General features: G+C 40.5%; 1 protein-coding gene and 1 long non-coding RNA gene across 2 annotated transcripts in view; one reads left to right on the top strand and one right to left on the bottom strand.

Moving 5' to 3' along the window:
• The window catches only part of LOC109036479 (uncharacterized), a 117,100-nt gene that overhangs the window by 4,976 nt on the left and 84,729 nt on the right, over window positions 1-27,395 (bottom strand). The window contains exon 3 of the long non-coding RNA XR_002009370.2: window positions 11,860-11,895. This is a non-coding gene — a long non-coding RNA (uncharacterized lncRNA). The remainder of the gene's footprint in view (window positions 1-11,859; window positions 11,896-27,395) is intronic.
• Window positions 1-27,395, top strand: part of LOC109036476 (sodium/potassium/calcium exchanger Nckx30C) — a 173,337-nt gene that overhangs the window by 79,316 nt on the left and 66,626 nt on the right. Inside the window, exon 3 of the mRNA XM_019050716.2 lies at window positions 17,330-17,450. Coding sequence (XP_018906261.2) covers window positions 17,330-17,450 — 121 coding nt within the window. The remainder of the gene's footprint in view (window positions 1-17,329; window positions 17,451-27,395) is intronic.

Raw genomic sequence — 27,395 nt, 5'->3', positions numbered from 1 at the left:
TAACACTCGAACTCCACATGGATTGCATTTTGCAAAAAGGAACCACTATCATTGCAATGATGCTAAGATTGTGCAACTTCATCTTTTGCAATAAAATCGCGGAAATCGGGAAAAACTATGAAATTTAGATGGTAATTTTTGTCTTAAATTTACAGTTTTTAGCGAGTAAAATAGAAACTGTTTATGGATAATCGGGTTTTTCCTCCAAGACAATAGAAGTTGCACAATCTTAGCAACATTGCAATGCTAGTAGCTCCTTTTTGCAAAATGCAATCCACATGTACCTTAAGTACCTATAAAGCGAGAGTATATAGACAGATGTGAAACTCCGAAAATCCACCAGGCCTTCACCGATGCCTCCGCGAATGAAGTTAGGACCCAAAAATGCGGCCAATCTATGAATTTCAATCAGCCAGAGCGATTTACTAATACAATTGTTAGGAGCCATCGTTTCTAAAGCACATACTGGACTTAGTTTTTGCATAAATTTACTAATTTTTGCGGAAGAACGCTCATTCATATACATTCTTGGCCCTCCTGGTTAGAATTGGAATCTGCAGACTCAGCAGACTGGCAGTGAAATTTTGTGTTTTAGAGGTTGGTTAGAAGAATGGCTGCACTTTTGGGCCCTAAGCCCTCCATAAAGCGATCTGTCCATACTCTCGCTATACAGGTGCTCTACATGTACTTACCTATATTGGATTTTGGGCAACTGACATCCTATAATTTTATCGTTGATACCGTCCCTTCTTGAGCTCCGAGAGGAATCGTTGACGCCACCTATCATCCGAAGTGACCTACGGATAGACGACTTAGTTCATCTCTTGAGGATATACAGTAGTCTTAAAGCCCCCCTCCCCCCCCAAAAAAACCCCGAAAACTGTTTCTAGGGGGTGAATAATCTATCGCACGTGTGGACTTAAAATCGCGAAGAATCAAAATCTTGTGTGATCCTATTTGCGAGATATCACAATTTGAAATTTCCATAGTAAACTCAATTTTGCCGCTGATTTTGATGTGGCTTTTTATTTATTTGTCCATTGAATCGGTGTCAATAGGTTCATAATTTGTGTTTCGTTCGATTCGTGTCAATCGAATACATACTTTCTCGTTGCATGCAGATTTCGTATCATATTCTTTTCTTAACGAACAATCCGCCTTCTGCTGCGCCTGCAGCAATTGTTGTTACGAGTATGTTGTGCGTGCTGATTTCAGCACATTACATACTTGACACTCTGAAGGCGTTTTATGTGCGAAAGTAGAGCATCCTGTCGGAGAATTACAAAAGTGAGATTTAATGAATCGCTCAACCCCTACTTTGTTCACTCTCCGACAGATTGCGCTACTCGCGTGCATAAAACGCCTTCAGAGAGTCAAGTATGTAATGTGCTGAAATCAGCACGCACAACATACTCGTAACAACAATTGCTGCAGGCGCAGCAGAAGGCGGATTGTTCTTTTAAGAAAAGAATATGATACGAAATCTGCATGCAACGAGAGGTTATGCATTCCATCGATACGAATCGAATGAAAAACAAAAAGAAGAATCGATCGACGTGAACCGGTCGACACCGATTCAGTGGACAAAGAAAAAAAAAGAGCCGGATCGAAATCAGCGGAAAACTTGCATCGATTATGGAAATGGGACTGTTACAAACTTTAGCTAGAGCAAAAATAAGAGTTGTTTCTATCAGTAAATGTCTCAAAAATCACGATGAGCGCATTGGCGAAGTTTGAAATGCACTCCTAACTTCACAATCTGATGCGTAAGAAATTTGCGTTTTTTCTTAGCTTCCCGCTTCAAAAACGATACTACGGCACAGGTGAAAATTTCGTTAGATGTGTCGTTCTATCTAACCGCTGCGCACTAGAATATTGCACAATATTCAACGCGGTAGACACCAGTCCGCCAAAACACATGTGCCTGGACGAGATTCTAACCATCCGTTAACAACCCAGCAAGGTTCATGCAAGGTTTTGGTCGTTATTTATTTATTTAGGAGCGGAGTTTCCGTGTATTGTGTAAATTAAAAATAAAATAAAAGTAAACACAGACACCGTTTTTTCATCGCCAGTTCCGCGAGTCTGAGAGTGCACAACGATGGAGAATCGGAACTTGCAGTTAGAAAATGGCATGTTAAAACCTGTCCTTCTTAACAAACGACTTTTCCTTATCAAGATGGATCCTCGGCGTCGCCCTCTTTCTCACCGTGCTCTGCAAAAACCCCCGAACCCATTAGGATTTTCCATTGGACTTACGTGGTTTCCCCTCGGAAGGCTCTCTCGCAAATCGCAACTGCTCTGTGATTTCATTTCTTTACAATCGGCTTCACTTCGGGGAGTGGCGCAGCCCCGGAATCTAGAAACTTAAATTAACTTTCGGACAGTTGAATGGCCGAGTTTTCGCGGTGAGGCGGGCCATCCGGAAACGTTGCCAAGTCAGGACGAATATTCGAGAATTTTCTCCTGGGAAAGGGTTTCGTGGTGTAGACTTTGCAATCAACTTCCAGTTGAAACACAAATGTACGTATTTATGCTAAAGAGAACTACGTGAAAATAAGTTGAATCAAAAGGGACTATGAAGCATAGAGATCTTTCGCACATAGTTCCTTTTGATTTACTGCAAGTATACATAGTTCCTTTTAGCATAAAAATGGCCAGATTATCATTGTGCCAATGCAGCACCGCCCAGCTAGACAATGTGCCGGCCGGTTGAATAGGCGTATCTTTCGGAATGGGGCCCAGATCTCGAAAATTCGTTGCGAGTTTTGCTAACAGGCTGCGACGCGGCGCTGAGCCGTAAATGGAGCGTTTTGAGGTGGCTCCGTGAACTTTCTCAGCGCGATTCCCCGCCGCTCAGATATAATGGATGGCGTCCAAATAAGATCTTTTTGCCCCGTAAATACCTGCGAGTGACATTAAGCGCATTTCCACGAGTGGATTTGGTCGACTTTTCCGAGCAGATCGGCAGGGTTGCAAACCAAAGGAGAAAAACGCTCTGCGAAGTCAAGAACTAAACTCAGTTGCTTGATATTTTGAGCAATGTTTGCATCCATCCATTTTTCAACCCAAATCGGGAGGTGGGTCGAGAATTTTTCAGTTTCAAATCGATCGATGCTTTTAACAATACAAACTAGAGCGGGTAGTGTGAATTGTGTCAGTATGCACTCAGTGATATTTTATCTTGATTTGTCTCTTGGTTTCCCCAGTCGCTCACTTGGAGCGCTCTGTTTGTTTTTTGTCTCTCACAATGATGAGGATGTGACCTCTAGATGTTCCTGTGTGTTCTCTCTCTAAGTCTCTCTGTTTTTTTGTTCAATAAATGAAAAGCCTACTTCGTGAGATATGGACGATTTTTCTTTTCATCCACTGTTTTTAGTTTTTTAGACTTCAACAGATTATGAGACTTAAGCGCTCCGATAACCGAAGAAGTGCGTTCTCAATGGACTTGAACTTGAACTTTCGTGCGTTGTGAGAATCGGTTAATTGGTGGCCCGGTGATTGTGTCTCAGTTCAGCCTATAAGTTGCAGCAAGATGGCAGTAGATAGTGACCTTAAATTCAGCATCCCGAAATTAGATGAAGATAATTATTTCGCGTGGTCGGTGCGAGTGAAAGCGGCACTCATCTCGAAAGCAACGTGGGAGGCGGTGGAGCCAGGATACCCAGCCGGTGCAATTTTGACCGAGGCGCAGGAGATCAAAAATTCAAAGGCTTTGGCATTCTTGTTACTTGTGGTAAGTGACTATCATCTGAATGACATTGGAGATTGCACGAGGGCTAGAGAGGCATGGGACATCCTCCATGAAGCACATTCCAGTTATGGCCTGTTGCATCAAATTATGTTGACCAAAGAGCTGTTCAACGTTTCGAAGGATGAAGAAACTAGTGTCCATGATTATGTTGGTAAAATCCAGAATTGTTACCGGAAAATATCTAAGGTGGGAATTGAATTCCCTGACCAAACCCTGGCCTTAATTGTCTTGATGGGCTTGCCAATGGAGAAGTATGAGGGTTTTGTCCGAGGATTAGAACAAGAGGAGTCGAAGTTAACGCTCAACTTGGTTAAGACCAAACTTCTGTTGGAAGAGAAGCGAATGAAACGTGATGATGGTGTTGTAGTGGCAAAGGTTCTTACTACTAGAAGCGATAAGCCGAAGAAGAAAAAACAGAAGAAACCTGTCATATGCTTTACGTGTGGCACTAGTGGGCACAAATCTCCTGAATGTAGCAAATTTAAAGAAATGATGAAAAAGGCTGGACGCGAAGAAGAAGTGGGACCATTAGAGAAGAAACTGTCCAACGTTCGCTTAGATGATGTTCAGGTATTATGTGCAAACAAAAATTCAACACCAAGGTGTTCCGGTTTATTTTTATTGGATTCCGGAGCCTCCGATCATATGGACTGCATTTTGCAATTTGGAGCTATAAATTCTGGCGCATCTGAAAAAACGCTTACGTGCATAGGGAAACTAATTGCACTTACGTTGTTTTTAAACCGGGCCGGAATTTATAGTTCCTAATTGCAAAATGTAGTCCATATGGTCAACGATGCATCTCTATTGGAAAACTATTCGAAAACTCGTGGTAGTGTGAAGGTTGGCGATGGCAGCCCAATCGAGGTAGTAGGATCTGGTGCTTTGCGTATGACTATGTCCAGCGATTGTGGTGAGTCGACTATTTTACTTACTCATGCTCTTTGCGTTCCATCCCTCAAAGATAACATCATATCTGTCGGCAAACTTGAGGAGAAAGGTGCGGAAATTATTTTTTCTGATGGGAAAGCCACAGCTTCCAAGAATGGGCGGCTCTTGTTTATGGCTTTCCGTATTGGCACCATGTATGTTGTCACAACTACTGATTTTAATGGCGAAATTGGTGATGTTGAAAGTATGGTTGTGAGGGTGTCATTGTCAACATGGCATGAGCGAATGGGCCATGTGCATTTAGAAGCATTGAAAAACCTTCCGATAAGGGCAATTGAAGCTAAAGAAGCCCAAACTGATTGTGAAGTGTGCATAAAATCAAAGTTAAAGAAGAGTCCATTCCCGGATCGGAGTGAAAGAACGGAAAATGTCTTGGCTCGCATCCATTCAGACTTAATGGGTCCAATTAGTCCAAATTCTATGGGCGGAGCAAAGTATATTGCAACCTTCATAGATAACCACACAAATTTTGTAGTTGCTGTCCCCATAAAGAATAAAAGTGATACAATGGGAGAATTTGTGAAATTTCAGAAAAGGGTCGAAAACCTACATAATACCAAGATTAAAGAGCTTCAGAGCGATAATGGTGGAGAGTACCTCAGTGGTAAGTTCATCAAGTATTTGGAAAATGAGGGCATTTCTCATCGATTAACAGTTCCCGGAAACCCTCAGCAAAACGGTAAAGCGGAAAGAATGAACCAGACTCTCATGGCTGTTGTACGCTCTTTACTTATTCAATCTGGCATGCCTCAGACATTTTGGGCCGAAGCCCTCAATACTGCTTGTTTTCTCCGAAATCTCAGCCCTTCGTCCGCGATAAAGGGTATGATACCCTTGGAACTCTGGCATGGCAAGAAATTGACCGAAAAAGATTTTAATAGATTGAAAGTGTTCGGTTGTCAAGCCTGGGCTGCAGTTGTACCTAAAGATAAGTTGAGCCCAAGAGCTGAGTTATGTATCCACCTTGGTTATCCGGACAATGTCAAAGGTTATCGCCTCTGGAGTACGGAACGGAAAAAGGTGATCATAAGCAGAGATGTTCGATTTCAAGAAAATGTTTTTCCCTACAAGAATCAACAAACAGAAATACGTGAAGAACCTTTAATGATAAATTTTGACCAGTTTGATGAAGATAATACCGAAGAAACTTTTGATCATAACCTGCCCTTGGATGAGGTCCACGCTCCAGAAATTGGTGATCCAGAGGGAGATACTGCCCAACCAAATCCTACAGGAAATCAGGGTCCAGCAGTTGTTGATGTTACAGGTTTAAGGCGTTCTAACCGTGAGAGAGCTGAAAGGCAGCTGTGTACTCTACCTTGTTGCAACACTGTATACAGTCATGCACATACTGTACCAGCAAACGCTCATGAGGCACTCAACAGCCCTGACTCCAAAAACTGGGAAGCTGCGATGGATGCAGAATTGAAGAATCTTGAATCGCAAGAAACATGGAAAATTGTGGAACGTCCCCCTAAAGTGCGTGTTATTGGTTGCAAATGGGTTTACGCCTTAAAAGAAGGCCCTGATGGGAAAACTTTGAAATTCAAGGCAAGACTCGTCGCTCAAGGCTTCAACCAACTCTATGGAGTCAACTATTTTGACACGACTAGCCCGGTGGTAGAGAAGAAGACAATTCGGCTGCTGACATGCATTGCAATACAGAATGACTGGTCGATTCAACACCTTGATGTGGTAGGGGCGTATCTCCACAGCACGTTAGAAGAGGACGTTTTCATGGAGATTCCTGAAGGCCTGCCCTACAAACGAAATCGTCTTGTTTGCAAGTTACTGAAAAGCTTATATGGTCTGAAACAGTCCGGCAAAAATTGGTATGATTTTTTAACTTCACTTATGTTAATCTTAGGATTTAAAAAATGCGTAAGCGAACCCTGTGTCTACTTCAGGACAGGGATCATTGTGGCTGTTTATGTCGATGATTTTTGGCAGCCGGCACAACAGCTGCCTTAACTATTTTTAAGAATGAAATTGCTCAACATGTACAAGTAAAAGACTTAGGTGATGTTAGCGTATTTCTGTCGATTCAATTTGAACGCCCAGAAAAGGATGTTGTGTTTATACACCAGAGTAACTATATCGTGTCTTTACTAGAAGATTACTCTTTAATTGATTGTAAAGGAACGTCTAGCCCTCTTCCAAGTGGTATTTTTGAGTCAAAGGTTGAAGAGGAGTGCTTTGACAAAGAAACGTATCAGAGAGCAATTGGCAGTCTTTTGTACCTCAGCACTTGCACTCGCCCTGATATAGCGCTTGCAGTCTGTAAGCTAAGTCAATTCTGTGCTAATCCCACTGAAATTCACTGGAAGGGAGTTATTCATCTACTTAAGTATTTAAAGAAGACTATCAATTATAAATTGTCGTTTAAAAAGGGAGGAAAGTTCACTTGTAATAGTGACTCCGATTGGGCAGGTGATAAAGTAACTGGCAAGTCTATCACTGGCTATGCTTTGGTAATTGGTGGCGGAGCAGTGTCATGGAGGAGCCGCAAACAAAAATGTGTCGCGAGCTCCAGCACTCATGCGGAATATATCGCACTGTATGAGTGCGCCTGTGAGTTGACATGGCTCCAAACGTTTATGGCAGAGATAAATCATTGTTTCTTACTACCCTGTAAACCTATTCAAATTTTCTGCGACAATCAAGGCGCTAATTCAATTGCACAGAATGACGCTGTCAAAGAACGAAGCAAGCATTTTGTTGTAAAATACTCTTTTGTTAGAGAATTGGTAAGTGAGAGAGAAATAGACACGGTTTATGTCCCCAGTAATGAAAATTGTGCTGACCTCTTTACCAAACCTCTCACCGGCCCCAAAACTTTGCAATTTTCCCAAATGCTTGGTCTTGTAACTGATTAATTATTTTTATTGCATTAATTTTGCGTTTGTTTCTCAACTGTTTCTCTATTTTTCCTTAGAGGCTTATTGTAAAAACTTTTTCGTTTTTTTTTACAGAAATTACACAGAACAACTGTACCTAAATTAATCTTAAATGTCTAAGCGACACTTTGCGCCTCCTTTTGATTTTCAATGTAACTTTCAAATTTAAGCAAAGTTCTGCGAGTAAGTTTTTTGGTGTTGCTCTTTAGTCCTTGTCTTAAATTGTTGTTCCTTTTTTTTGCCCGATATTCCGTAACTGCCTCAATTGTTAGTTTTTTTTTCTTAAATTTCCTTTGTGGTTCAAAATATCCCAGAGCGAGGGAGGGTGTCAGTATGCACTCAGTGATATTTTATCTTGATTTGTCTCTTGGTTTCCCCAGTCGCTCACTTGGAGCGCTCTGTTTGTTTTTTGTCTCTCACAATGATGAGGATGTGACCTCTAGATGTTCCTGTGTGTTCTCTCTCTAAGTCTCTCTGTTTTTTTGTTCAATAAATGAAAAGCCTACTTCGTGAGATATGGACGATTTTTCTTTTCATCCACTGTTTTTAGTTTTTTAGACTTCAACAAATTGAGATTTTGCTCGAATGCTAAGAGTTACTAGACCTCCTTAGACACGCAAAAAAAAATCGATATTTGTTAATATTTTCACCAAAATTATCGAAATCTAACAAAAATGGATGCCCAACACCAACATTAGGGTAAGATAACGTTGTGGTCGGCAGTTAGATCCTATCCCTTTCTTCCCGTCTCGTATCCAGGATACGGACTAAGACCCTCACCCCTCTCTGATTAAAGCAAAACGTAATAATTGACGGCTCCTGACTTAACGTCGATTTTTCCAGGGACAGTATATTTTACTGTCCCCGTGCAGGAAGGTCAATGCGATGTGATTAAATGAGCGAAAAGTCAAGTTCGGCGATTAGATCTATTTTTCGCCTCATGATGTCCGATGCACAACTTGTTGAGCATAAAATTCACCGAATGATCACTCATGAATGTCGGAAGGGCCACAGGGCTAGACGAGGTTATATGAACATGCCTGTTGCAGACTTCAGCTAGAGCAAAGAGATGAGTGTTCTCTTGTAGAAAATGACTCAAACATCACGATGAGCGCATTGGGAGAGTCGGAATTCCAATCTTAACTTCACAATTTGCGTAAGAAATATGCGTATTTTAAGCTATCTGCTTAATTTGTAACGCTATGCCACAGAGGGTTAAAATAGCAAACGGACCGTCCCTCAATATAAGGCCGTATTTATGATCACTTCCTATGTAGTTCTTTCGGTTCAAAACTGTGATTAGAAGGTGTATAAGAAGCCCTCAACAACAAAGGACAGTATTGAACTTTTAATTTCATTACGTGTAACGTCAATTAACCAACAGCACTTTTACAGTGTAGGGAGGGTAGCAGTTTGGGGTCTCTATAATATGTTATCTCTGATTTTTCCGTCTTTATTGACAACATCATCCTCCACTTATACTGCTAAAAACGAGTCTCATGATGGCCGCATAGCTTAGCGCGGCTCAAAAATTTTGAGTGGTCTCTCGAGCTTTGCATTCCGAGAATCCCTGGCGTTCCGTGGAAAGTTGTTAGCTGTTCGGCTCTGTCCGCCCTAAGATTCCCGCCTCATTTCATCGCTCCGCTGACGTAAGAGCGTATCTCTAATTCCACATGAGCCGCAGAAAACATTGAGTTATACGGAGAGCAGGGCCACTTGGAAATCGAGTTGCACCCTTACGTCAGAGGAGCGAAGCGACGGTCTCTCGGATCTTACCATTCCTCTGTTCCTCAACTTTCATTTTCATCTTCTCTGTTGAGACAGTCCTCAAAAGCGTACATTCCCCGCACATATGGACCCAGTTTAATGGAACCTGGAGTCCCATTATACTGAGAGTCAAGACAACCCCCTCATGGAGTCACAAACGGGAATAAAGATTACATAAATTGACAGTTTTTCGTTGGCTCATTGGCTCATTCGGATTATCGAAATGCCTCCTTTAGAGGTGCATGCATACCTGTGGAATTTGAAAAGTGCGGATTTCAATGGTGGCATTTCAGAATCTTTACTGCTGTTCTTTGAAGGGGAAGAAAAAACAAAATAACGTTATTTTTCTTAAAATTGTCAATACATATTCTGTAGGTAATGAAACATTTCGTGAGCACCCTGGTAAAAATTGGCAGTAGAATCTGTGTTCCAAAATACCATAGACCTACAGCCGGCTGTAAGATTTCCAATAGCTTCTATAGCCGGCTACACAATTTCTTATAGCATTTTATAACCGATGGCGACTTAGCAACAGCCAGGCGATAAAGTGTATGCTAAACGTTACTTACGGATGCTACGACTTAGTGAGTTTTAGGACTTCTGCTTTCTTTTTGGGCCGTAGTATCTTGATTTATTTTGCGAGGAAAGCTCCGTACTTTTGATGGATGCCTGCCATTCCTAATATATTAGAGCGCCTTCAGTTTCGTATGATACTGGGCAATACGTCTGGTGTGAAATAGTTGCTTCAAGCGCCGTGGCACGCTGCGGCGCGGCAGGCGGGCAGCCAGCGCGAAACGCGCATTGGCGCCTACAAACCTAACAGGGATACTTCAGCCGTTGCGCAATGTGTGAAGTATCCCTGTTAGGTTTGTAGGCGCCAGTGCGTCGCCGCTCCACTTTGTGTTAAGCTCTAATATTTAATCTGGTGGCGTCAGCGTTATTCAACTCATGATTTTGAAATGTTTACACATCCTGTATGGATTATTCTCATTTTAATTGATGAAAAAAAAATATGTATTAAAGGAAAATATAATGTGTGTTTTGTAAATATTAAGGTGGTTCCGTATCAAACTTAATGATTTCCAAAGCACACGAATTTCTACACAATTTCTTATAGCCTTTTATAATCGATGGGGAAAAAGCAACAGCCAGGCGATAAAGTGTAAAGCCCGGCGATAGGAACTATAGCTCGGCTGCATAATTTTTCATCGCTTCGTATAGCCCGGCCGTATGATTTTCTCCGCATTCTACAGACAGTTGTATGATTTTCTGTAGCCTTCTTTAGCCGGCTATAAGAATTCGTATGGTATTTTGAAACGCAGCTCTTATCGCCAATTTTTACCGGAGCACCTCAAGTAATAATTTTCATCAGTTTTTCGTTCAATAAATAGAATTTGTTCAAAAACATATTTTCCTACTTGCACCATTAGTTCTGACAAGCACTAGATTCAAGATAAAATAGTCATCGCATTGACAAGCCCCAAGCATGAGGCGATTTCCATTACGTTGTGTTCATTTTCTTGTAATGAGCATGATGTTTCAGTCCAAATATCGTTCCAAGAACTGAGAAGTATATTTCTTCTGGAAAATATGGCATTAACAGGAGGCGGGGCGTTTTTTGCTTTTGAAATTCATTTTTATAAGCTAATGTGACCAAAAAGTTCTGCGTTATATCCAAAATCGCTCCCCTCACTTCTAAATGGAGACTGAACATGTGGCCTGCCGCTTTTATTCGTTAATCTTCACTTAGGGAGGCTGTATAAGTGATTACGAGAGGGGAGTTGAGGGAACTGGTGAATTATTTTTCAAATTTATTTTTTTAAAATAATAATTCCACTGCTTTACGATTCCGCATAATCAAGGTTTCGAGCTCGAACTTCTCCTCTCTCTCTCTCTCTCTCCCCCCCCCCCCCCCCATCCCTTCTCTGCACTGCCAGCCTTTCCTCTACTTTACGCGGATAAATAATAATAACCGTATAAACATGAGGAATGAGAATTGCAAGTGTTTTAGAATCCTGAGTATTTTCTTCCATATTTTCTTGCAATGCGATAAAAACCTCTAAAAGACTATAGTTTGATGCTACAAATAAATCGCGTTTGAATTCATCGAGGTCATTTTTGTGTTGCTTGTAAAATTGGATTATATTCAATTGAGGAGAACTAACACGCATTAACTTACCTCTGAAAAATTAAATATAAAAAAGTTAAGAGGTTTAAAAAAGACGTTTGCCGTTCTCCACAGGAAACTGAGCATAACTCTATTATACCTTCAAAAAATTAATCAGTCATTTCTTATTTATTTTACATTCTTTTAAATCTGTCCTCATTTTATTTTTTCTCTCGTCATTCCCCTCTTCATTAATTATCTTCTTTTATTTCAGCACACTTAAGTAAGCGGAAACAAAAAAATAAGAATCAATTTATGCCGCTTGGGATGATTTTAAAGTATCTTGAAAAAATGTAAGTTAAAACTAAAATGATGGCACTCACCCTCATAACGATCGTATCTTCAGCTACCAGTTACACCTGGAACAGATCAAAATAAAAATTGTTTAATAATAATACTCACTTTTTCTTTTACGCCCGATTTGAAAATGTTTCTTTTCCCTCCTTTATCGGGTTGTATCAGATAATACTCACTTTTTCTTTTTCGCCCGATTTGAAATAAAGAAATAAAAAAAAAAATAATTAAAAAAATAAAATCGGGCGAAAAAGAAAAAGTGAGTATTATCTGATACAGCCCGATAAAGGAGGAAAAAGAAACATAAAAAATTGTTTAGTTATGGCAAAAGTTAGCTGAGAACACTCAACTTGGAAATTGAATGAAAGCATAACTATCCTAAAACAAAAATATCAAGTAAAGCACAAGGGAAGAGGACAAAGCTAATGCTGAGGCTTTATAGTCCGCACAAATGAACCGCAAATCGTACTCTCATGTGGACGTATTTCTGCCAAACGGAACTATGTGCATCAAGACATGAGCCCTGAGACCCATAACGGTACATGCATAACAGGGCTCAGGTCATAATACACATAGTTCCCTTTGGCAGAAATACGTCCATGTAAAGACTCCACTGCATAATTATTAGTTGCTCACCTCCGAGTTGACCACAGACCACGAAACGCCACACGACGCTAAGATCCAAATCCCTCTATGCAGATTTTTTGCGCTCTCTCATAGTTTCCTTATCCCTAATATAATTGTTCTGTGAGTATATAGAGACATTGTAAATGGAGATGTTGCATATGTGAGGAATTTGCGATTTGACTGTTGATTTTTATCTTAAAGTTCGCGAGAAACACGATGTGGCCACCGGTTTTCTCTGAAATTAACTCCCAAGCTCAAATAAAACTCTCAAGTTGAGGCCAAAATGGAGGGGATATCCCACGCTACCCTGAGAGTCCACCTCTACATCTTAACAAACTCGCCATGCAAAGATAGGGAGCAAATACATTGACAGGGCTGCCACTTGGGGGGGGGGACACTAAAACTGAAAGCACAGCAACCCTGCTAATGTATTTGATCCCTATCTTTGCACGGAGAGTTTGTCTTGATGTAGTGGTGGACTCTCAGGATAGCGTGGGATATCCCCTCCATTTTGTCCTCGACTTGAAAGCTTTTTTTGAGCTTGGGAGTTAATTTCAGAAAAAACCAGTGGCACCACCGTGTTTATCGCCAACATTTACATAAGGATCAACAGTCAAATCGCAAATTCCTCACACATGCAACATCTCCATTAGTATAGTAGTAGCGGTAGTGGTGGTAATATTTGGACCGCGTTAAACAGAAAGGAACCAAGCCACATCAGCTATTGCCAAATTTAATTGGGCAATTTAATTTTTTACATGAAAACGGTTGTGTGGATTTTCGTGCAAATTTCAGTGAAAATTCTCCGTGGTGCGAAACAAATTCCTTAAAATGTTCAAAGGAATCCGAACAACCGTTCTCTCGTAAAAAAATATAATTGCCCAGTTAAACTTGGCAATCGCTGATGTGGCTTAGTTCCTTTCTGTTAAACTCGGTCCATTTTTGGCTGAAATTGTGCTCATGGCTGATTCTCAAGAGCAGCCGCTGTATTTATTAAATTCATCGAAATTAAATCGCGAAGATTTGCTCATGTTTTAGTAGACGCAGCTGAGTCCTTGAATCCGAATCCCCCACTTTGTCCCCGTGTGGTTTTCGTATAATTTTTCGCCGGGTGGGTAAAATTATCGCGAGACCCGGAGCGCGCCACCCGGGCCGCCTCGAATTAGCGGAGCTCAAGGGTGAAATGCCCGGGGGGCGGCGGCGCGGGGGTGCCGGGACAGCGACCTTTGGAGCGCGAAGTTAGGGATCGGCGTGCATGCAGTTTGAGCTCGGGTAATTAAGTCAGAAATTCAATTAAGTTTTCATCTTGGCGAATGATTAGTTGCGGAGCCGGGATCCGAGGAGGAGGACGTTGCCGCCCGGGTGAGTCTCGCGCGGATCCTCCGTTCCTCGGGGGATATTCCTGTATTTTGCGAGATCCGGCAACGTCGGGGGTGGATGTCGCCCCGTCAACACGACGCCCCGCCCGTGTCGCGTCGCCTCTCGTGTGAATAAAATATGGCACCTTCGCGCTCTGCCGTGCTGAGGAAGAACGCCGTATGAGCATTCGAGAGTTGCCGAATTTCCTTCGATAAAATGTTTATCTCCGAGCGAAGTTATGAATGTTTTTCCTTTAGATTTTCAAAATCTTAAGGTGAAATTGCGAACAAAATTATCTGAAAAATTGGAATTTTTCGGTCACATACCAGGGTTAGGTTAGGTTAGGCCCCGATTCTCCCATTGCTGCCGTGCTAAAGAAGAACGCCGTATGAACATTAGAGAGTTGCCAAATTTCCTTCGATAAAACGTTTATTTCCGAGCGAAGTTATGCATATTTTTCCTTTAAAATTTCAGCATCTTTAGGTTAGTGATTCTATACATGCAGGGCTGTCTCAATTTTGACAGCCGCAAATATATAATAGGTTCGTGCGGTGAACGCGCTCCATCGTCCGAAAGTTGGAACCAAACCCTTTCTTTTCTCTATGAAACGCGGGTCGATAATTTTGTTACAGTCACGTCATGTCAGTTGTTGAGATTGGAATATAGTTATATCCTTGTGATCAATTCATGATCAATAATCACAATTATTGAAAACTAAATACTGAGAGAGAGAAAATCCCAGACCACTTACGCACCGCGAAACTCAGTACAAGTGAGTGCTATACACAGAGAGCTGAGCGGCGTGCTACCTGGCGCACTGGCGCCTACAAACCTAAGGGGATACTTCACGCAATGCGCAATGCTTGAAGTATCCCCTTAGGTTTGTAGGCGCCAATGCGCGCTGGCTAGCCGCCCGCCGCGGCCGCGCCGAGGCGTGCCACGGCGCCTCCAGCAACTATTTCACAACAGAGGTGATGCACAGTATCATACGAAATAGAAGGCGATCCAACATATTAAGAATTTCAGACATTCTTAAAGAGTACGATAAGTACTCACAAAATAAATCAAGATACTACGACACAAAAAGAGAGTTTTCATGAGCGGGTGGTTTGAATTCACGCATCAAGAATCATTGAATATCTTCGTGAGGAGTGAATTTCGGTAATTTTCGTTGTGCGCATCGGGTTTAACGTCAATTTTAGTCAAGAAACATGTAACTGAAGGCTGAAATTCGTACCTTGTCTAGTGGTCCATTATAATAAATTGCATTGTAAACGGATCCTCACGAAGGATGTCAATGATTTTGATGCGATACATTGAAGTAAACAAAAAAGCAAATTCTGCAATAATGACTTTCGTGGTCCCTAATGACATTCCTTAAAATATGGTGAAACCATCATATTTTCTCATAGGTTTAGGATTTTTTTCCCCTAATTTTAAAGGTAAATTATCGAAGTTCCTACAAGATGATTCAGCTTGAACTACACCCAAAGTTCGTTATTACTTTTTTGCTGAAAAAGGTCTCCTTATACTTTCCCTAACCACAATTTTAGACTAAAGGGGCTACCCATGAAGGTGCTACAATTACGGCTCTTGTACAGAGAGATGGTTTGTTTGCCATTATAAGTTGATTTCAGCGTGGAACCGCGTCATTTACTGTTGGGATTAAGAAGCTGAATTCAGCTCAAAAGTCCCAAGTCCTTCTCTTTTTCCGTCTTAAGTCTTCTTAGAGATTTTGAGCGGAGGGAAGATTTTACTGTAGCTGGAAAGCGCGCAAAGTCAAAGCGCCTTCAATGCATTACATATGCAACGCGGACATCCGTTCAACACGAATAGTTGTATGAAGGCGTTTTTAACAACATGACACTGTCGCGTCGACAACTGCTACGATGCTTTGTGTCTTTCGAAAAATGCTTTGTTCTACACCTTCCTCTTGAAAACGGAAACATAATCATTTTTCATTTTTCAATGTAAGTTGCCGTCCGTAAAGAGAGGGTATTTGTTACCAAAAGTCTCAAAATAGAGATACTAAATCCCTTTGCTCAGATGATTTTACAAGCGATCTGGCAACTTCGCATGATGAAGGAAGTTTTGAATTCAGCGCGAGGTTTCGGGTGACTGATTTTAATTAAATTAAATCTTTCTGTTATCTTTTTCTCGAGGCGAGAGGGTAAAAAATGCGCCGATTTCTCGTTAAAAGTTTCAAGCAAAAGGGTGATTTTCAGCCTTCACCGATGCTCTCATGATTTTTGACAGGATTCACGTGAGAAACAATATTTTTTCAACTCGAGCAACTGTTTCAACGGCTAATTTCATTCTTCAGGTAGTGCTCAAGCATGAGCAGGATATTATAAATGAAAAAGTTTTACTAGAAAAAAAAGAATGAATATTAAAATACTTTATCATTCTTTCAACAACTCTCAAGTTTCTTCCTTTGATAAAAAGACGTATAAGTATAACTGAACATACCTGATGGAGCATCCTTTAGAGTATCACATTTGGACTGGAATGCTGAAATTTGTACCTTGTCTAGTGGTCCATCGGACGTATTTCATGCCAAACCAAACTATGTGTATTATGACGTGAGCCCTGACATGCATATATTCTTACGGGTCTCAGGGCTCATGTCTTAATGCACAGTGTTCCGTTTGGCAGAAACACGTCCAATTTCAGATAACCGAATTCGGCAATAGCGCTTGGCGCTGTGACTCGAGGGATTCCACTGTTGGCGAGAAGAACACTGTATCCGCTTTGTTACCGGCAAGCGATCGGGAAATGAGCGCTGCCGCATCGGGCGAGAACCGCGCATCGTAGGTACGGGACCCGTTGGAGTTGAGCGGTTCTCGCATAGGGAGGGAGGGCGCGGTAATTGAAAGCGAGACGCGGGTGAAATACCGCAGTGCTATCTTCCCTGCACAATCCCGAAATCTCTTTTATCCGCCAGACAAAACGCTCGCTTGCTATTCGGAAGGGATCCGGCGCCCCGACCCCCGGGTACAAATGCTCGAATCAGCAAACCCAAACTCGCCGCTCATTATTTCCCTGCATTCGCCGGGAGAGAAAAGAATCTTTGTGCGGGACGTTGCGATTGGCAAATAAATTCAATGTTTCGTTATATCACGCCGATTCTTTTTGCATCATTAGGTGTCAAGTTTTTTGTTATGTGACTTCGGAGTTTCTTATTGGTCTAGATTAAGTGGCGATTCCAACGATTAGGGTGGATTTTAGGGTGACAGGTGAAAATGTCCAGTCTAAAATGTCCAACTATGAAAATGTCCAATAAAAAATACCTACTGTCGTAATGTCATCTTTTAAATGTCCGTTACATAAAATGTCGACTTAAAAAAAAGACCCATGTTGACATGAAGACGTGTGAGCGCACGTGCAAATCTATGCATGCAGTTGTATTTTAATCTATCCGCCAGATTTCTGAACCGAACACGGCAGATTGAAATGCATCACCTCTCACTTAAGTATGACGAATTATTCTAAAAAAGCTTTATTTTGTTTCAGCATCAAACGCCTGTTCAGGCACCTAACCAAGATAGAAGCTCTCAGTCTGCCTCGGGGAATCAAAAATTTAGACATGGGTTGCTTCAGTTGATGATCCACACGATAGACCCTCTTCACGATGGTAAGAGTTTCTGCTTTTGACTGATTACGTATTGTGCTTTTGCATTCGGAAAATTAGAAAATGGTGCTTGCACTCAAGACTAAAATACACCGATGAATCAGTCCATCTGACGTCACGCACGGCCGGAGCGTACAGGTGACACTGTAAAATATTACGTCAAGTTGTGTATTCTGACATGATTTATAGGAACAATAGCACTTTCTAAATTCTACTTGTGTAAATAAAATGTAAATCGAGTTCTACCGCAAAAAGATACCTCAAGTTTTATTTTTTAAAACACGGAAAAAAGTGTTGGGAATTATCGCCTAAAATTAAAGTACTACCTCAATTTGTTGGATGAAATGGTTTCCAATTAATTTTGGTAGAACCGCAACTCAAGTTGGCGTAGTGCAGCAACATTTGGGTATGTAACCTAGTTTATTAGGGTACTATCACAATTAATTGGAAATGTCGACGTTGGTACTTAACCCGCACCTTTTTTTCCGTTAATGAAAACAAATCGGCCTTAGCGCTGAAACTTTTCGACGAATCTTTGTCATTCTAGGAGTTATTTCCCCGTTTTAAAAATAAATAGAGAATTTTCAGGTGTCTAAAATTTGATGAATTTCCTGTTTAAGTGGAAACTACTGAGTGAACTGAACACGAGGATACCCTTGGTTCATGAATTGAGCAATTATTGAAGAAGATATGACAAAATGATCTAATATGCTAAATTACTTGTGTTTAAATGGGAAATGCCGCCAGATGACGTCACTAGGCGGTGCATTTTCTCAACTTTAAATCTATTTTTATACTATTTCTGATACCAAAAAAATTTTTTAAAAAAAACTGTGAAATCAGCTCTTTAAGCACTTCCAGATGAAGCGATAAAAAAATTTGCGCACAAATTCTCCATTGAGATTTAACCCAACACCACACTGGGTTGGTTAATACCCACCCCAGTGGGTGAGGGAAAGTCGTGGGGTGGTACCACAGTTTTAGGGGATAACCCCTTAAATTTTTTACCGTGTCCAAGAAATAGTTCCAAAACCGTTTACAAATATTTTGTAAGGGAACACGGATAAAACGTAAGCCCCGCCCACGGGCCCCCCGTCCATTAGCAAACCTTCATGAGAATCTTTTCTCGGGTGATCAAACGGCGAGCCACCCGATGGACCCGCTCTTTAACCCCCGATCAATCAAGCGAGTAATGAATAGGTCTCGGAGAAGTGATCGATCAACCGGTCGCCGAGTTTACCGACTGGCTCTTGAGTCAATTTGCGCCCGGAAACGCGCCGCTTCCGCCGCTCACGAAAAAGAAACCCCGCTTTTCCGCCGTGCAGTCTCGCCGACATCCGCGCTGGAATGAGTGAGGAGCAGTGGCGTGGCGTGAATGATCGATTATCGATATATCGCCATTTGAAGCTATGGTAAAGAATCGATTACTAAGGTGTTCGCTGCGAACACCCTAATAATCGATCTTTTTTCATAGGTTTGAGTGGCGTATCGATCGATATATCGCAAAGCACGCCACGCCACTGGTGAGGAGATAATGGTGCTATGCCCCCGTTGACGAATCACTGGGATCCCGGCTGGGATTATCGCTGAATCGGGCGGATTTCCACGCGGAGTGGCAAGGGTGAGCGCTGGTTGCCATGGGAACGACCGCAACCGATACTCAGTTGCCGGAATCCAGGGAAGAGCACCTGAGAAAAAGGTGGAATAGGTAGGGTATGAATCTTGGAGCATGTGCTGCTCTGCCGTGCTGAGGAAGAACGCCGTATGAGCAATCAAATGTTGCCAAATTTCCCTCGATAAAATATTTATTTTAGAGGAATGTTCTGAATATTTTTCCTTGCAATTTTCAGGAACTTTAGATGAAATGCCGAACAAAATTATCAAAAAAGTTGAAAGGAAAATATTCATAAGTTTACCAAGAAATTCATGTTTTATCAAATAAAATTTGGCAACGCCTGAAGGTTCATGCGGCGTTTTTCCGTAGCACGGCAGTCTTCGTGAAATTTCAGAACGTTCGGACGTTCAATTGGACGTATTTCTGTCAAACGGAACTATGTGCAGTATGACGTGCGCCCGTGAGCATAGGTATTTTCCCTGGAAATCTTCGGATATTTTAGATTAAATTGTCAACAAAACTGGCTGCAAAATTTGAAGAAAAACATTCACAATTTTTCCAGTAAATTACTTTTTGATTGGAGGAAATATGGCAGCATCTGAAGGCTCATACGGCATTTTTCCTTCGTACGGCTGTGCTCTTCTCTAGGTGCACTGAAAATTATGCTGATTAAAAATGTGTAGTTGTGTGTTACTTTTGGATAATATGTAGAAAGTGAAACACAGACCAACCCAAATTTTATGTTGATTTTGGCACAGTTTGCGGTAAAATTAGCGCAGAAAACAATGCAGAGACTGAGAAATCCCAGCATTTGAGGCAGCTAAACACGTTCACGAGGCACATAGAACAGATACGCCATCACTTCTCGTTGCGAACTATATTGTAATTCTGTTTACTGGTGACTGGCAACAATGCACTGAAGTGTCTCTTCATGAGGTTTAATCCTCGCTGAGGATGAAAGAAAGAGCGCAAGAACCTTTCTTCTCCCCTCTTGGAAGTATTAAATTATCAAGAGTTTGAAAAAATGGAAATATCAAAGTTTGATCTAAGTCGAGAAGTAACATCGAATCTCATCGAGATTAAGGAAGGCTTTTTACCTTGACGATTGCCCGAGGATGAAAATCACTTCCCGAGGCATCGCACATGGCGAAGACCCAACCCCACAAAGGAGGTTGTTCGTGAGAGAAAGAACGGGGAAAAAATTCACGATTCTAAAATATTGCTACCAATTTGCACGATTATGAACTTCTTTTTGCGTGGAGAGCCACCGAATAAGGGGATGCAGTGTTTCCAATATTGAAAAAAGTTTACAACTTTTAGTGTAACCGGACTATCCAAGAAGCAAAACTCGGGAACGTTGATTAACTCAACTTTGCACTACACCGAAGAAAAAAAATGGTGTAGTATAACACCACAGATGTTCAAAAAATGTGCGACAATTCTTGGTTGTTGTCATTGATGCTCTAGTGTTAAAGTAATGGACTTGCTACTTCCACATTTTAGAATGTTACTTCAACGCCAAAGTGTTAATGGCAAAATCCAAGAGTTGTCGCACATTTTCTTAACATCTTTTTTTTTTTTTTTCGGTGTATATTTGGACGTAGTTAACTCAAAAGGAAATATATCCAATCTGACATAAGCCCTGGGATCCACAAGACAGAAGAATACATGCACAGCAAGACTCCTGTCAAGACGGATATAGTTACTTTTTATTTGAATAAGTCCACTTAAATATCTTTTAATTTATCAGGAGCTTGGGCATGTCCCGACTAGGATGGGAGAAACAGTGCGCTAAAATATGCATCGCATATTTTAAAACTGGATCAATATCATAAGCTGGTTTGAATGAATGAAATAAGCTTAAAAGCTGTGAGGGAAAACCTCGTATTCGTAGCACATCGAACTAGAACATTTGAACAAATTGGGTAAACAAACCAAGTGAAAGAAGCTGAATTTTCATTCTGAATGTCCATCTGTTCTTTTTAATTTTACGATTAGTTTCCGTTTGATTATTGTTATTTTATATCTGTTACCATTTTTTTGTTTTGCTTGTCTTCTTTGTCTTGCTTTGTCTTTGCTTGTCATCAAAAACAAGGTTTGATATTACACCGGGATGGAACTTCCTTAGCTTCCGAAAGGCCTTTAGCTCATCCGTTAATAAATAAATGCACTCAAAGTACTTTATTTACATACAGAGAGAAAACGTAACACAAAAATTCAGTTAACACAGGAGATAAAACCCAAAATAACCCAAGCCTGCGGTTGACTCTTCGGTTTTTCAGTCTCTGCATTGTTTTCTACGCTAAATTCACCGTAAGCTGTACCAAAATCAATACCAAATTTGGGTTTGGTTTGAACTTTACTTCCTGATCGAAAGTAACAAAGGAACACAAATATTTTTATCAGTGTAGTCGCACGTTGTTACAACATTTCTCGAGATAACATTTTTTTGGAAACAACGGTCCACTTCTACTTCTAATAATTCCCGTCGAAAACTTAGTAACGAGCTCCGAGTATTAAACCTTTAAACAGAGAGTTTAACACAAGTTAAACACAAAATAACCATAGTCTTTGGTTGACAATTTCAAGAGAAAATGCAAGCTAGTTTTTTTGAAAAAAATTTGATAAGGACGAGTGGTAAATACCAACTTCGCAATCGGAGGAATGCACTTTTTCAGTCCCTCCATTGTTTCCTGCTCCAAATTCACCGGAAACTGTACCAGTATCAATACATTTGTGTTTGTTTGTGTCTCACCTCCTATTTCAACCAAAACTAAAACAAGAGCAAACATATTTTTATCACTGTATGGAATCAAAATTCAGAAAGGTGAAATTATTTATTTAAAAATTGACTGAACATCGCCTTGCTCCTTGCAATATGGAGATGATGCATGTGTTAGGAATTTGCGATTTGACTGTTGATTCTCATGTAAAAGTTCACGAGAAACACGATGGTACGATGGTGCCACTGGTTTTCTCTGAAATCATCTCTCAAGCTCAAAAAAAACTCTCAACTTGAGGCCAAAATAGAGGGGATATCCCACCCTACCCTGAGAGTCCAAATCCACATCAAAACAAACTCTCCATGCAAAGATAGGGAGCAAATACATTGACAAGGCTGCCACTTTATTTGGGGACTCAAAAATTGAAAACACGGTATCACTGCTCATGTACTTGCTCCCTATCTTTGGATAGAGGGTTCGTTTTGATGTAGAGGTGGACTCTCAGGATAGCGTGGGATAGCCCCTCCATTTTGGCCTCAACTTGAGAGCTTTTTTTGAGTTTGGGAGTTAATTTCAGAGGAAACCAGTGGCATTATCGTGTTTCTCGCGATTTTTTACTTAAGAATCAACAGTTAAATCGCTAATTCCTCACACATGCAACATCTCCATTATCGATAAGCGTTGCGGGCAGCCGGCCAGTGCCTACAAACCTAAGTGGATACTTCAAGCATTATGCAATGCGTGAAGTATCCCCTTAGGTTAAGAATCAACAGTCAAATCGCAAATTCCTTACACAACTCCATTGTGTTGAATTCAGTGTTATCATTTCACTAAAATCCTCGGTTACGGTTCCCGCGCCAGCATTTGATTCAATTTCTCCGGAGGGCACCCGGCACCCGCTGACACCCCCGTAAAAAAGGCCCACACGCAAAGGACCGAATTAAACTTTCCCCGCACCCTCCTCGAACGACTCCATCAACGAGGTTAAAGTTAAAACAAAAGTTTCCGGATCCGCCCCGTGCAGAGAATCAAAACTTTTGATGCACTCAAACGAATATCGTAGGCCCGCTTCCCGCTGCTCCCTCACCCGAACAAACCCTATTACCGGATTATTCATGACGACTTCTGTTTTGATGCGATTTTAAAGACCGGCCTTCTCAGCTTTGCGCCACGACGCGGCAAAGTTGCCGGATTTTTAAAATGAATTTGGATATTTTACACTGTTTTAAATGAGCCGCGTTTAACAGAAAGGAACCAAGTCACATGGGCTGTTGCCACATTTAACTGAGGTATTTAATTTTCTACAAGAGAACGTTTGTGCGAATTTTGTTGAACATTTTAGGGGATCTGCCTTATAACATGCAGAAAATTCACTGAAATTTTCGAACAAACCCGCTTTACCGTTTTCGTGTAATAAATTAAATTGCCCAATTAAATTTGGCAATAGCTGATGTGGCTTTGTTCCTTTCTGCTTAACGCGGTCCAAAAAGGAGGTGCTGTTTTTTAGCACTACCCGGCAACAATGACGAGGGCCGAAGATGCGAGATCGCGGATCCTTGTTTGGTGCGGGGGAGGAAACGCGGGAGGAAAAGGGGCTAGTCTCTTGCGGGGACGAGTTTACCGTTGCCAAATTTACAACAAAACCGCACTCGAGAAATACGCCGTATGGGCAGTTGAACGGTGTCAAATATTCCAAAGTATAATGTAAAGTCCGGAGACAAGCCGTGAAAATTTCCCCTTAAAATTCCCCGATACAAAATATTAAATTGCCATCAATATTCTGTAAAAAAGTAAAAATGAGTAGATCACTGAGTATTCGAATAATTAGTACTTTCCGGAGAGAAATTTGGCAACATCGGGATTTTCATACGGCATTTTTCTCCGGCGCGACTGAGTATATCTTGTAATTCCGTCAAATTTCAAAAGCCTCGGTGCATGCAGTCTGATGGTTGTTGACCCAGTTGTAAGGCACACGTACATATTCATAGGCCATGCTCCGTATTCTTTCGAGTTAAACTTGCGCTCTCGCTTCAACCCCCCTCCCCCACTCTCCTCGTTGGGGTGCATGCGCGCGAGGGGGAGAAGGGAGGGTATAGCCCTTTCATTCTTTCGATTTCGTGCTTTCCCTTGAATCTCTGCCGGAGTTTATTTCTCGTTTCCCTCCAAAGCCTCCTATATTTATTCTCTCCATGCCAGCGTTCGTAAAGCGAGAACCTCTTCCCTCTTCGTCCATATTTGCAGCTATTTCATCCCCCATGTTGCCGAACTGTGGTCAAATCAGGTGGAAAAAGCCCTAGGAGATGCTTCAACCTTTCTATCGTGCGTTTCAACGCCAGTCTCTTTGAATAATAATTCCTCGTTATGAGGAAACTAGGTACTTTGACGACTGATATTATTTTAGCTGGAGTAAATTAAGTCTGAGAGGACAAGGGTGGAGGACAAAATATCAAAAGGTGTCCAAAAATTCACTTCAGTTGACAAAAATTACCGGAAAAATGGTCACATTTCCCGGGCTTGAACGATACGACGGAACGATGATTGATTTGACGACAAGAGAGGACCATGCAACATACTACATTCTGATTTCTTGCAAGGTTGAAGTAAGATTTCAAAAATTGGCTTACAGGATGGTAATTTTCCCTTCTGTTCAAAGCGCGACACTGCTCAAATTGTATAAATTCGCTGAATTACAACGAGTCTTTGAGGCCGCAAACCAATAAAATATGATCATAAGATGATTCTTGTCAACTCAAAAATCGATCTAAGTAGGATGTTTCTATCCGGTCTTCTTTAATTCACTGTAGAATGAACTTGAAAGAGTTTTAGATTAAAACTATGAACTGCATTGTTTGCACCGACTGCTCAGCGATTGTTCGTGTAAAGCAATTGCAAGATCGCGCAACACTTTTTTGCAAAGAAATAAGAAGCAATATTCATTAACAGTGTAAGCCCTCTTCCTCGTCCAATTTATCACTTCAAGCCTTTTACATAGCATAAAAACACTTTGCACGCGGAATTGAAAAAGTTCATTGCATTGTTGAACCAAAAATAAAATAAATAACTAAAATGTGTCCAGGAAGGTTATTTGAATCGCATTTGCGTGTGAGGAGACAACTTATTTTGGCGAACAAAAGGGGACTGGTGGTAGAATATTTGTTAAATTGTCAATTTCACAAAATGCTGCTTTACGATTACAGATTAACATAGAGATATGCTTATAGATTTTCATAAAATAATATTTCGTCTTTACATTCAGCACGTTCTGTGCAAAGAGATGTTGTTTGACAAGCATTTAGCATTAGCGTTATTTTGGGTATTTTGTGAGATGGTTCATAAATCAAACAGAAGCATGAATCCATTTGATTTTACATTTTTGTTGAATATAATTTGGCTCTTCCCTCAGTCAGGAGAAAGGAAACAACAAAATTACTTTAAATTAACGATATTTATATCAAAACGATGGTTAAAATCAAAAAGTTCGAATCTCCGATTGCGACGTAACAAATCTTCTCTCACATTTCGTTTTATAAAAAAAAAATCAACCGATTAATTTTTTTACAATTTTACATGAAATATCTCCACTCGTTTAAATATATTTACAGAAATTATCAGGGATATATTTTTGTTAATTTGGCAACAGAATGCGGTTGATATCAAACTACAACGGGCTTTCCATATTCATTCACATTCACTATATTGAGCGCCGTTCTTTCTGCGAATCGTCAAGAAAGCTACCGGTTTGAAAACGCCTTCATTTAGAAACGATACTACACAACTCCCCGGTGGTGGAATAGTTGCATGTCCGCGCCTGAATATAAGTCGCGTAGCTGTGCCCGGTGCAAGTTTCACGAGGGTTGCGCTGGAATGTAACACATTCAGATTTGTATTCAGTTCCGTTTCGGGATCCATTGAAAAATTCTCTGCTTAATTTTACTTTATTTCTCATTTATTTTAACTTATAAGATTTTCTGAATGTTTGAGTTTTAGATAGTCCTGAGCAGAGTCCTGATTCTGTTTATTTTAATTTAAATATAGTAACATAGATTTTCAAGGGGATATTTTTGTTGGTTTCCTTTTAAAAGAATGAAACATTATCAGAAACATTGAGATGCTACATCGAAGAAAAGTATTTTATGACTTGAGCAATGGATATTCATTTTCCTTAAACAAACTAAATTAAGAGTATGAATTAATATCGTGAAGTCCACTAATATTGAATAAATGGTTACTAAAGCTGTCCTGTATGAGTTGATAGGAATACTCTCAACCATTTTAAACTTACAAATCCTCTCCTCGTTTAAAAAATATATCAATGACAACGTGACGCGTATATGTTTAGCTACATTGGAACAAAAACATATTGGATCTAGGGTCCAGACTCTCTCAGAAACATTGACAAGAAAAAGGACTCTTGATTCAATCAGATTTAAGCTTGAAACAAAAGGATATCCGCTCAAATTAAGAGGCTTGGTTCTTCATTTAAGCTTAAATCTGATTGAATCAAGAGTACTTTTTCTTGTCGATGTTTTTAAGAGTCTGGACTCTAGATCCGATGTGGGTTTTTTTTCCAGTGTATTCTGTACTTCTATTCTCTGAAGTATTTTAATGTTGATTTTTTTGACAAAAAGAGATATTTGAACGCGAAAAAATCCAAAATCACGTTCCATGGGTGATTACCTAGTTTTCAACCTTTTTTCTGCGGATGACTCTCTCAAGAAAAATGTTTCAACAGGCCCACCCCCACAATTATTTTTCCAAATTTCACCCTCAAAGTTTCAGCCCACGCGCTGTCACTGTTCCACAGAAGTTTGTTTAGGAACGCAGTCGGGTTTCTTTCTCCCTGCTTTCTTTTTTTTATGAAAATAATGGCGAAAAAAAGTTGCAATCGATGGGACAACCTCGCATTGTCACAAACATTTCCTCTTTGTTTGTTTGTGTGTTTGTTCCGCGTAAATATGTTTTATTATATCGCTCACACATATCGTCGTCTCTCGAACGAAGGAACGTAGCTCCATTCCAAGGTTGTCATACTGACTCAAAAAATTTATTCATTTTATAATAATGTACGTGTGCAAGTGTCATCCAAAATTGTTTTGAGTTTCGCATGAAATATGAGGAAAAAATTCATGACATTTTCAGTTCGGAATTTTCAAGATTCTGTTAATTAATATGCGCAATTTACGAGGGGAAATTTGGCAACATTGAAATGGAGTTACGTTCTTTCGTGAGAGAAGCGACGATACGCGCATAGTGTGCGCTTCATACATCACCACACTGAAAAAAAATCTCGGTGTATTTACTGAGAAAAGGGTAAAATTACCAAGAATTCAGGGTTCTATTTGATCCAAGTTTTTTCTTGGTAAAATTACCATTTATGGAATTGGTAAATTTACCGCGAAATCTCGGTAAAATTATTGACTTTCTTGGTAATTTTATTGGACCCCGGTAAAAACGCCAATATTTTTTATCGACTGTGGTAGAATTACCGAGATAAAATGGCAAAGTTACCGGGAATTGATTACCAATAAAAGTGGTATTCTTACCTGGAAAAACCAGTAAAAATACCGGTTTTTAGGTAAGCTTACCAGTCTGTCTCGGTAAAATTACCAA

This window comes from Bemisia tabaci, chromosome 6, assembly GCF_918797505.1.
Source record: "Bemisia tabaci chromosome 6, PGI_BMITA_v3".
Classification (NCBI taxonomy): Eukaryota; Metazoa; Arthropoda; class Insecta; order Hemiptera; family Aleyrodidae; genus Bemisia; species Bemisia tabaci.
Note: the sequence above shows the minus strand (reverse complement) of the source record. Positions and strands in the feature narration are given on the sequence as shown.